The sequence below is a fragment of the Podarcis muralis genome, chromosome 10 (genome assembly GCF_964188315.1).
Source record: "Podarcis muralis chromosome 10, rPodMur119.hap1.1, whole genome shotgun sequence".
NCBI classification, from domain to species: domain Eukaryota; kingdom Metazoa; phylum Chordata; class Lepidosauria; order Squamata; family Lacertidae; genus Podarcis; species Podarcis muralis.
The window spans coordinates 36,420,910-36,433,060 of NC_135664.1; the positions used below are offsets into that span (position 1 = coordinate 36,420,910).

General features: G+C 43.1%; 1 protein-coding gene across 6 annotated transcripts in view; it reads right to left on the reverse strand.

The window, feature by feature from the left end:
- PPP1R12A (protein phosphatase 1 regulatory subunit 12A) overlaps positions 1-7,348 on the reverse strand; it is a 90,343-nt gene extending 82,995 nt beyond the window's left edge. For 2 of the 6 annotated variants that reach the window (XM_077934758.1, XM_077934755.1), the window contains exon 1: positions 6,920-7,344. In XM_077934758.1, coding sequence (XP_077790884.1) covers positions 6,920-7,156 — 237 coding nt within the window. In that variant the 5' untranslated portion in view covers positions 7,157-7,344. Of the gene's footprint in view, positions 1-6,919 lie in introns of all 6 variants that reach the window. The other 4 variants (XM_077934756.1, XM_077934754.1, XM_077934753.1 and 1 more) reach the window with 4 other exon arrangements.
- Between the last annotated feature and the right edge of the window lie 4,803 nt (positions 7,349-12,151).

Below are 12,151 nucleotides of genomic sequence, written 5' to 3' on the forward strand. Positions count from 1 at the left end.
ATATGCATACCTTTCCTTTTTTTTATTCCCTCACGCAAACCAGGAAGTTGAAATGAACCATAGATTTTCACTGCACATGAACCAGGAATTATGATTAAAAACTTCCAAATAAGGAAGCATCACAAGTTAAACTTAAAACATCTCACATTCTGACTTAAAAATTGTGTGAACACAGCCACTGTGTGTGACTTCACAAGAGGCTTGGAGAAAAACCTACGGTAGATTTCAACAAACATCCTGTAAGTTACCATTTATACCAAAGAGCGAGTCCCAGCAATGTGGTAATGAGGTTTAGGTTTCTCCAATGTGAAAACATCAAGCCAGAATTTTAAGTAGCCCTAAAATCAAATAGGTATAATTGACACAAATAATAGAGTACACCTGCAACTTATGCTCACTTTACAACGCAATCACACCTTGTGGGGGGAGGGTGCAGAAAGAAACAAACAAACAAACAAACCCGCCATTCCCCATTTGTTTGTTTTTCCCCCACCCACGCACCCAGCAGGTTTTCCTTGCTTATCAGACTCCAGGTAGGCTGTGGGAGCGAGCTCCCAGGGCACTCCAGCAACCTCCCCAGATCCAGGTAAGCAGCGCTCAGCCTTGCGGGGAGAAGCAGTTCCAGGAGTTCCGGACTTTGTGCATTTCTGCCTTTGTGCATGGGATCCCAGGAACCAAGCCCTTGTGTAAGTGGTGAGCCAAACATACTTTAAAAAGTACCTTTATATTCCTCTGATTCAAATGGGAGCGTTCTTGGATATCTTTCTTGAATCACTATCACTAGAAAGTGCTAAACATTTGGTTGGATTCTGCCTTTTTTTAACCAAAGCACAAATAAAGTGGAATGTAAGGTGTACTGCAATATAGAAATATAAATTTTACTTCTAAGTATTTTATATAAGTAAATACAAAATATCTGGGTTAAATTCTTGAGTTTAAATATTAATAATGTTTAAAAACAATAAAAATAAATGCACATTCCCAAAGGTGGGCTATCTACGCTATGCCTCCATTCAATTTAGAATTACAGTTGAGCTTTAAGACTACACCGAACAGGAAAGCTCTATACTCACATGCAGTCAACCTCAACACACAAAACAGTAATTTCTTTTCCCCCCTTCTTCTAAAGGAACCAAAATTCACATAAACCATTCAAACATTATAAAAATACATATTGGGGAAAGGGCTCTCTGCACAACTTGCATTTTTAAGACAATAGGGATAAGCAGAGAATAGACCATTTTTGGTTGGCCTTGCTAACCAAGTCAAAAATTTCAGTCACTCACCCAGCAAGGATTAGGAAGGCAGGGAGTTAACTTGGACACTGCTGCTTGAAGATACCTCAAGCACCCAAGGAAGACCCCTCCTACCAGTCTTTGTCACTCCTAAGGTCAGCAAAGGGGGATACTGGCTTGGTCCAATCCCAAGTATGGGGGCGGAGGACAGGGATCCTCACCCACCACTGCAGTGTCAAAGTTCGAAGGCTGATTGGTAATCACTCTCGCCAGAGGGCAGCACCACACTCACCAGGAAAAAAATACTAAAACCTGAAGATAAACAACATTAAAAGAAGCCTCCAGTCCCTATAAATATTTTGGTGACTTAGATTAAACTTGCTTTAACTAAGGGATTTAGAACTTTTTCAAAGTTAATGCAGACTCTTTCTTCAATGGTTCATGCTGCGCTACCACTACAATGTTAAAAAATGGCAAACTGTACAGGTGTCAGAAGTTTAAGAGCAATGATTAAGGTTTCTAATTTGGCAACATCTATTCTTATATTGATAGATTCATGAGTGTCAAAATCATAAAAACAGACAACATCTGCCACTAGCAGAAATGGCTATATAGTACACTGAGAGAACAGGCAGAACAAGGAATCTGGTCTTCACCAGTCACGTGATTATCTCCAAGCTGTCTTTTTACATGCATCTGGTCGCACAGCAGACTTACATGGTACCCAAGCTTATGGTGAGAAACATATATATATACTGGTTGGTTACTCTAACTACCTTTCTGTGATACACTATTAATAATTTCTTCCTAGCATCACAATTTCTGTATGTTTTACACCAAAGGTATCACAATGAACAAGTTCATTCTCTTAAACCAATACAACAACAACTAACTAAAGCAACAGAACAAGAACTCAATGTTTGTACTGTTGGCATAAAATCTTGCAAACACACACTAGTATACTCTGTAGCTTATCTACACAACCTTAGCCAAGTTATGTGCCCTGTAGTTAAAAGCTTCTTAGACTTGATACTTAATAACATTTAGCATCAAGGGTTACTATCCCCAGTTGATTTACTTGTGCAACAAATAAAAGATCTGCTGAAACCCTAGCAAGAGAGCATACATATATAATTATGTCCATTGCTTCAAATTATACCACCCAAAAGCAAAATCATTTAGCTTACTTGATAATGAACTCTGGTCAACTGAATTAGTATCACTGCACTACAAAATAACTTCTTTCAAAGTCCTAAGGAAAAATAGGGGGGGGGGGGAATCAATATACAACTCTGTCACTCAGTTTTAGTTATTGTATTGTTTTAATTTCTATACTAACTTCCTAAAACTAGCTGCTCAAGTCAACTCACAATAAAACCAAGTTAACTGATGACTGATAAACCACTGGTTTTTGAAAATACTGACAACTGAACTTTTTAGAAAGGTAAAACTGACAAATGGAAAGAAGTGGGTTTAAGGCTCAGCCTACCACTGTTAACATACTCAATGCCCCAAACAGAGCTCAATTCACTGGTTTTAGTGGAAGACATTTAAGTCAATGCTCACTTCTCCTATTGAAACCAATGGGATTTAAAGACATTTCGTTTCACTGGAACATACCCAAAGTTCCAGCCAAACACCTCAAGACACTTTCCCAAGTCCATCCTGAATCTGTTCTATTGTCTTAGTGTCAAACTAAGCCTTGTAATTTGTCACCTTGCTAATTAAAACCCTCTACATTATTATTTTAAATTTACTTCTCGATTGTGAAGTACTAAGCAGGAATTAGTGCAAACGGAACTGTTCATTATCCTGTCAATGAACACACTAGTCACATGATTTTTACAAAACACCTTTGTGTGTTGCTTGCAGCATGTGTGAAGAGGGTAGTTCAAAGAAGAAAATTATCCATTGGGATTCTCTCAAGCTGTGTTAGAACAAAGCTAGCATGCCTATTTTACCATGCTGATCCATGTTTTTGTAGTTTCTAACCTAGTCTAATGCAGTACACTTTAAATGGGGCTGCCTCAAAGAGGACTTGGAAGCTTCATCTGATGCAAAAGTGGCTGTTTGCTTTTTAACAGGTGTTGCAAGGCACACCCACAAACAACTTGTGCTGTGCAAAAGCTGCCTTTGTGCTTCTGGTGCAATTCAAGGTGCTCATTTTAAGATTTAATGTCACACCATGGGACACACATAGCTAAGGGACCAGCCCTGCTCTGTATGCATTCTATGCCAAATAAATTTAGTGTTAGCAAGGGGAGGAGAGGGCCTTTTCTGCTGAAGCCCCATTGTTCTGGAATGCTTTGTCCATTCAGGGAAAGAAATGATCTTCTTCAGTGGTCGGTTGATTGTTTTTGGCATGTTCAGTGATTATTTTATTTGTTGTTCCAATTCACTGGCTAGAATTTCTAACTTAAATGTACTTTTATTTTTGTAACCTGCATTGAGCTATTTGGAAATGCAATGTTGTATCTAACTAAAGCAATGTGCACAAAGTCACAGCCAGAAGCACTAGCCAACAACGCATTTTAGCATGCATCAAAACAGCTTTTAAATGGAAAATTAAGTTCATACGCCATAAATGCAGTTCATATGAATACAGAGGTCTGTTCTTAACCTGAAACTGTTCTTAACCTGAAGCACCACTTTAGCTAATGCGGCTTCCCGCTGCCGCCGCACCGCCGGAGCACGATTTCTGTTCCCATCCTGAAGCAAAGTTCTTAACCCAAGGTACTATTTCTGGGTTAGCAGAGTCTGTAACCTGAAGCATATGTAACCTGAAGCGTATCTAACCCAAGTTAACACTGTATATATTTTGAATCTATATGAAGATGAGCTTTAGAAGGCAACAGGTTTTGGAGGTCATTAATATTTATTTACCTACAAAAAGAGACAGTAAGTAAAATGTACCTTTCTTACACAGGAAGATACAAGTTTTGGAAAGAAATGAAGTTGTATTCTAGTTCATCTCAGAAAGAGTGCTACTGCTCTGTGCCAGTTATGTTTGATTTGACATCAAAAGACCAGTAAGTATATGGAAAATGGCTTCTGCAGAAGAATTTCCTACCTAGGAAGTCACCAAAATTCAAAAATATTAGTAACTGCTATCAACTGACAACAATGTTGAACCATCTTTCACTCTCATTTTGCATCAGAGGAGAATAACACTGAACAGCTTCTTGTTTCTTTCTGCACAAATATACAAAACATTTCTTTAGTATGAATAAGTTTTAAGTTTAAGAGCATATTACGGGCTCTAAGTAGTCAATGAAATTCCAGATTTAAAAACCTATTTGGGGGATACAGTTTGACAGATGCAGTATATCTTGGAAAGTTAACAATATTTTCAGTCACATTATATCATGCACAAAGTTACTGAACTCTGGTTTCCCGTGGCTTACATGTTGACTCAGAAGTAAGTACCACTGTGTTTAATGGGGCTTGCAGCCAGATAAGCATGCTCAATGATTCCTGTGTGAGATTCTTATGGCCCACTACACCTAAAAAAAATACACCCAGTAGAGACAGTAGCAATTCCTTCCACACACCAAATTCTTTATTCTTTGCCAGTCCCAATATGGAACTTCTTCAGAGATTCCCTCACCACATACATGAGCCTATGGCCAAAGTTTTATGCATACTTTGAAAATTCCGCTAGGATTTGCTCCCAAACATATGTAGTCAAGCACACCATTAAAGCACTGATTTTTCTTTTCAACTACCTACATGTTCACAAAGCCTCCAAGATGCCTACTGATATTACAGCCTAACCAATTTTATGATATTAAGCTAAATGACATTAGTCTAAGGGGACAGAAGAGGAAGTTTAACATGGACAAAGAACACATTGTTAAATTATGCTACCAAGAATGTGCAGTAATTGCTAGCCAATGAGGGTACCTATAATCTTGTGATGATCATTACTTCATTAGCACTGCGGTATCAACTTTTTAGTATTGTGACAAGTAGTTCTATGAAGTTTGGATTTTCTAGTACTTGTAAATAGATTAACATCTAACCCAATAAAATGCAGCCTCATCAATAAAGCCATTTCTTCAGGATGAAGAATTACAATGAAATCAAGTCTTTAGAGTCTTGTCATTTTTCATCCTAAAAGGTTTTAGTTATTCTTTGGTTTCTTCTCTCTGTAATTTATTCTGTAAATAGTACACATATGAATTATCTGAACCGATTGCAACCTGTCAACAGAAGAATGGCAGGTTTTATTCAGGAGACACAACTGATTATGCACCTTGCACAATAGAAAAGCAAGATATGCACAGCATGTAAGCCATCCTCAGCTCTCTTGAAGCAACACAACAGAGAAGCTTTCTTCATATTCATTTCATCATCATAAATTTTTAATACATACTAAACTGAAATCTGTATTTCAGAGATTAGTAAAAGACTCCACACACTTAACCAGCCAATATACTGCAAAGAGAATTTCTACCTGATTCGACAGGAGATACTAATTACCATATCTCTATGATGCTACCAAGCCAACTGGAGTTGAAAACCAAAATCAAACTGTCAAAGTGATTATACTTGCTTTTCTGATATTCACTGATCCTAACGTTGTTATTGCTTTTGGCCTGCTAATAGAACCTTAACGTATTCAAGCAAACCCACATTATCTCTGGATTGCCACAGTCTTTCCTTATTTGGCTAACATTATGAGATTCCAATCAGACTCCTATAAAACTTTAACATGCACAAAGCATCCATTTTGAGAAAGCCTCACAAGTGGTATTCCTTCCATTTTCACTAAAACGTTAAGTTTCAAGGAGTTGGCCAAACAAAAACAAGGTAAAATCTCTATAACTATTTTACAACGACGGGGGGGGGGACGCGCATACCAAACCCGAATTCGAGTTTGCGTTTCACACCGCAGAACAAGTACCGTTCAAGACCTGTAACACAAGTTTTGTTTTGTTTTTAGAGAGAGCATGCGAACTATTTAGGATTATTCGGGAGGAGAGCGAGCTTGAGCAGTGAGTCTAATATTTTGGAAGGGAGTCGACAGCGTTCACACCGGGGGCAGGAAACGGCAGCCGTTCAAACTGCGGGGCAGGCAGCCACTTCCATCACTGCCAGAGGTTGCCCCCTTTTCTCGAAGGTAAGGAAGGGACCTTATTCTCTCAATTCCTGGCCATATACTGGGGACGAATGGGGGAGCCCTCGAGCCTCCCTCCCGGTAGTCGGCGTCCCCTTCCCCCCTCGGAGGAGTCTCCCCACCCCACGCCTCACCTCAAGCCCTGCCAAGTGCAAGAGAGGAAGGAAGAGGAGCCTCGCAATTGTCACTGCCTGCCGGGGGCGGGCGAGGGGAGGCAGGCAGGCAAAAAAGCAAGGCCCGGCTCCCCGGCCTAACCCGCCCAAGCAAGCAGGGAAGCACCCTCCTCCTCCTCCTCCTCCTCAGCAAAACACAACATTCCTACGGCACAAACAAGGATGCGCGCAGCCGGCCTGGCTCCTCTCTAACGGCCGGGAGGCGGGAGAGAGAGGGGGGGTCCTTCCCAACGTCTTCCTCGTTGCGCTCTGAGGGAAGACGGATGTCTCTTGGCATTCCCCACCCCTCACACAAGCACCTCAGGCGGCTGCCTCCTCTACCCAACTCCCCAGGCAGCGGAGGGCTCCTTCCCAGCTAGGCCCCAGCAGCCCCCGGGGGCCAGAACACAGACCTGGTGCAGCGCGGTGAGCCCGTCCACATTGGCGTAGTTGATGTCGGCGCCTCGCTCCAGCAGCCGGAGCACCTCGTCGGTGTCTCCGCTCGAGCAGGCGGCCAGGAAGACGGCGCCGTCGTCGAACTTCACCTTGGTCTTCTTGCGCTTCACCACCGGCGGCTCCTGGTCGGTCTCGGAGCCGATCCAGCGCTTCAGCTGCTCGTTCCGCTTCTGCTTGGCGTCCGCCATCTTCATGCCCTGCCAGGCTCTGGTTCCCTTCTTCTCCCGCTCCCTATCGCCTAGCTAGCTATCACTCGCCCGCCCGCCCTGCCTTGCCTCGCCTGCCTCCCTCAGCGGCGGCGCTCCGCACCCAGGAGGAGGAGGGGGGGGAGGCGGGGAAGCCCAAGCACCGCCTGGTTCCCACACAGCACCGCGCGGCCGAACGCTCCCTCGCAAGCTTTGCGCGCGCGCGTTCCCTCGGCCCCGCCCACAAGCGCCCCAAAGCGCCGCCCGAGAGGATCCCCCGCGCGCCTGCTCTTGCCTTGCCTTGCCTGCCTAACTAGTTAAGCGCTGGGCGGGGCGGGGGCGGAAAGAGAGGAGGAGAGGAGCGCCCGGCTTCTTCCGCGTACCATCTCGCGAGAGCCCCCGACGAGAAGCGGGCGGCGAATGAAGTTGGCTCTTGAGGGAGATCCGGGCGGTGATTGGAGGGAAGAGGCCGGCGCTGATACGAGCGTGCCGCGGGAAGCGGTCGGAGGCGCTGCAGTAAGGGCAGCAGCTGCGGCGAGGGTGTGAGAGCAAGGCTTACGCGAGAGCAAGTCCCCATTGAAGTGGATGGGATTTAGTTGCTTCCCGAGCGAAGGCTGCATGGCGAGCCTGTGCAATTCCCTTGCGGGGAAGCGAGTTCCATTGACTTCAGCAGGGTTTTACCCCTGAAGGAAACGCGTGCGCTTTAAATTGCTGCAAAGTCCCTGGAGTGAGCAGTTGCAGAGGCAGGAAGTGCCGGCTCGTGGGCGATGTTGGAAGCGGAGCCGCTACTACGAGCCTGCCTCTGCCGGGCTGTCTCGGCAAGCGCTGCTTTTGCATCCGCTCTTGTATTATACATGTGGGACAAATTTCGGAGGAGCAGCAGCGGTCCTCAGCAAAGAATAAAAAAAAAAAACAACAAAAAACGGGGTGGGGGTAATAAATCTGTTAATTACACAGTATATCGGTCTTTAAGGTGCTCCCAAAATGGATGGGTTGCTTTTGTGTTTTTAATCGAGCTTTCGAACAGCGTACATGATGAACACAGTAGTCAACAATTCACAAAGAGGTTGCTTCCAGTTTTGAGACACACAAAAAATGTAAACAAGCCCTGTGTGCAGAAGGTTGGGCTGCAGTCTTCCCTGCAGTTAAACCTGGGCGTGCCCTGCCCTGACCACAACATACATAGTCATAGCTAAGATTAATGCTCTTGAGGTATGCAGACTGACACTGTGGATGTCATTTAGAAGTCTCACTGTGTTTAATGAAGCTTATTCCCTTGTAAATGAGGCTTACTCTGGTATCACTCCAACTTTAAAGCATGAGATTATATATACCTTCTTTCAAAAGGTACCAGTGTTCAAAACTGCCTGCAGACAGCAAGAAAGGTGTGTTTATGCAGGGATCTCATAGTGTTGAGTGGGGTTTTACCATAAGGCTACTAGTCCTTTCAGCACTTATGTGAGATTACGGCTTCAACTATTAACTATTCCATGGGATTAACTTAATACATTAATAACTTCTCGATAAAGATTCTCTTTATTTATTTGTAGTCGTTTTATGTTGTTGTTTAGTCGTTTAGTTGTGTCTGACTCTTCGTGACCCCATGAACCAGAGCACGCCAGGCACTCCTGTCTTCCACTGCCTCCCACAGTTTTATACCCCAAGCCAAAAAACATACTACCAGAGCTGCTTACAGAGACTTGGTGAAAAGGCAGTCAATTTTGTTCTGCCTTTTGATTACTCTGATTAATCAGACAGATTTCCATTATGTTTAATTGTATGCAAATTTATACTGATTTAATCAACCAACTGAAACTTACATGACTAAGCAACTAAGATATGGTAACTGAGTGACACCTAAAACTCATTTGAGTATCAAGTTGTTATTTTGTAAGAACGGGGTTGATCCTTAGCAGATGCCAGATTGGTGGTTTAGTGACAGAATGACTGTTTGCTACATCAGGGCCAGATGCAGTGCTTGGCCAATATAGAACATCCTGTTTATGAAAGCAGGTGTGCTGCAGTGGTTAAAGGCTGGGTTGTGGAAACACAGGTTTGAGTCCTGTTGGAAGTCTTGGCACAATTCGGCTTGCACTGCAGGCTTATGTACCTGCATGAGAAAGGATAGAGAGGAGCTTCCAAGTATCCTAGACCTAGACTATACTTGTGCTCACCTATTGATCTTGCTTCAGGTTAGACTGATACTCTTCTGTTGCTGATCTGACCTCATTTCCTCCTCCATGTCGTCCTTATGAAAGCAGGCATACTTGGAACGCTGTTCTGCTGAGATTAAAGAATAAGCATGGCTCTTCCCATCTCCACCTTAGAACTAGGGATCTTACATAACAAACATGTATTTCCTGTAAAAACCACCACCACCACCATCATAGCTTTCTTATTTTCCAAACCCAGAGTTTCAGTGTGATTATATCTAGGGTAAGGTGTCCAGCAGAGGTTTTGTATTAAAATTACAGTGGTGCCTCGCAAGACGAAATTAATCCGTTCCGCGAGTTTCTTCGTCTTGCTTTTTTTTGTCTTGCGATGCACGGCTATTAGCGGCTTAGCGGCTATTAACGGCTTATCGGCTTTAAGAAAAAGGAAACAAACTCACAAGAACTCGCAAGACGTTTCGTCTTGTGAAGCAAGCCCATAGGGAAATTCGTCTTGCGGAACGACTCAAAAAACGGAAAACCCTTTCGTCTAGCGAGTTTTTCGTCTTGCAAGGCATTCGTCTTGTGGGGCACCACTGTAATTTCTGCTGAATGTTTCAATTCCAAATGCCATCAAGCTCCTGCTCACTAATGAAGTTCAATTTGCCCTTAAGCAAGGCATTATCTCTTAATCAAACCTCGTAGAGTGGTTCCGCCCTTCTTGGATGGTCATTTCCAGAAAGTGATGCTTGGACAGTTCTCTTTGGCCCCATGGAGACTTCAAGGTGGAGTTCCTCAGGGTTCAATTTTATCACCCATGCTGTTTAACATCTACATGAAAATGCTAAGTGGGGTCATCCAGGGCTTTGGAGTACAATCATACCTCATGTTGCGTTTGCTTCAGGATGAGCATTTTCAGGATGCGTCCTGCGGCGACCCGGAAGTACCGGAAAGGGTTGATTCCAGGTTTTGCCGCTTGTGCATGCGCAGACGCTCAAAATGACATCATGCACAGTCATGGCGAATCGCGGTTTGCGTTCTGCTCAGGTTGCGAATGGGGCTCCGGAATGGATCCCGTTCGCAACCAGAGGAACCACTGTATGTTGTCAGCAATATGCTCATGGCACACACCTCTATTTCTCCTTTTCATCTGCAGTTGTGGCAGTGAATGTGCTGGATTTGCCTCAGCAATGGACTGGATGAGAACCAATAAACTGAAGCTCAGTTCAGATAAGACTGAGGCAATGTTAGTGGGTGGTTCACTAGACCGGATGGATGGGAGGTTGCCTGCTCTTGAAGGAGCAGGTACATAGCTTATGAGTATTCCTGGATCCATTGCTGTTGCTTGAGTCTCAGTTAACCTTGGTGCCACAGAGTGCCTTCTATCCATCACCTTTGGCTGGTGGCCCAGCTGTGCCCCTATTTGGACAGGGGTAGCCTAATTTCTATCGTATAGTTTCTGGGTCCAATTCAAAGTGCTGATTTTGACCAATAAAGCCTTAAGTGGCTTAGGACTGTAATACCGTAAGGACCACCTCCCCATATGAACTGAGCCAGGCCCTGGAATCATCATCTGAGGCCCTTTTTTGTGTGCCTCCATGAGAAGTCAGGAAGGTGGCAACATGAGAACAAGTGTTTTCTGTAGTGACTCCCCGTTTGTGGAATGCTCTCCCCAGGGAGGCTCACTTGGCACCTTTGTTACAGATCTTTAGGTGCCAGGCAAAGCATTCCTCTTCTCCCAGACCTTTGGCTAATTAAACAATTATTTTTAAAGTGGAGGTTTTAAACAAACTTTTGTTTGTTACTATGCTGTGCAGTTTTGTGTTTTTATGTTGTAAACTGCTGTGTGATCCTCAAATAAAAGGTAGTATAGAAATAGAATAGAATAGCATAATATATGGTAATAATATAATATTATTAATTATAAGGTACTATAATAATCTTATGTAGCCATTCTGAGCACCTAATAAAAATAGAGATTGGATGATACCAATACAACATAACATAAACATATGTTGTGCACTTTGGTTTGGTCTAGCAAAATGCCAACAACACCAGCAGCTTTTCTCACTAATTATGGGATTACATAACATCGTTCTGGATGTTCCTCTCATCCTCAGAATAAATTGAATCAGGCAAAAGCCAAGCCTTCACTTTGTCATTCCCCTTCCTCCTTGCCTATATACAGCAAGCCTGCAGAGGTCAGATCAGTCAGATTGGAGAAAATGCTTGTTCAGTGGTCAAATCCCAATTATAAAACTCCCTCCCGAGGCAGCTCTGCCTGCTTTTAATGAATTGATCAATAAGTAAATCAATCATAAAAATTATTCACAGAATGGGGATTTGTGCTCTCTGTTTTTTAAATGTGCAGGAACAGGTAGGTGTCTGTTTTTTTGTGAAGACAAATGAAAACTAGACCTTGGACTCAGTAGATATTTTCTGAATAATTGACTTTGTTGAAGGCTAATTAACCCTGGGCTCTTTTACCACAGAAGTGCGCTGGTGAAGCTTGTGCAATCATCCAAAATCATCGAATCCAAACTCTGTTAGGCTATGGAAACATTAGTTAAGCTCCTCCTTCATTTGCTTCCTGAGCAGCACTAAGCACATTATTAGTGCTGAACAAATAATAGAATCTGCAAACCAGGATATAAATTTTCTTCAAAAACGTTCGCAAAAAAATACAAACACAGAGTGAGAGTATGTAAAGCAACTGCACTACCGCTGTTCAGGAGAGTGGGAACATTTTTTTTTTTAAAAAAGAAAGAAATGCAGCTCACTGCTGTAATAGTGTTCTACATAACGTGTTATCCTCATATTAATTATGTATTAATTTTCTGTCCCAAGATAAATT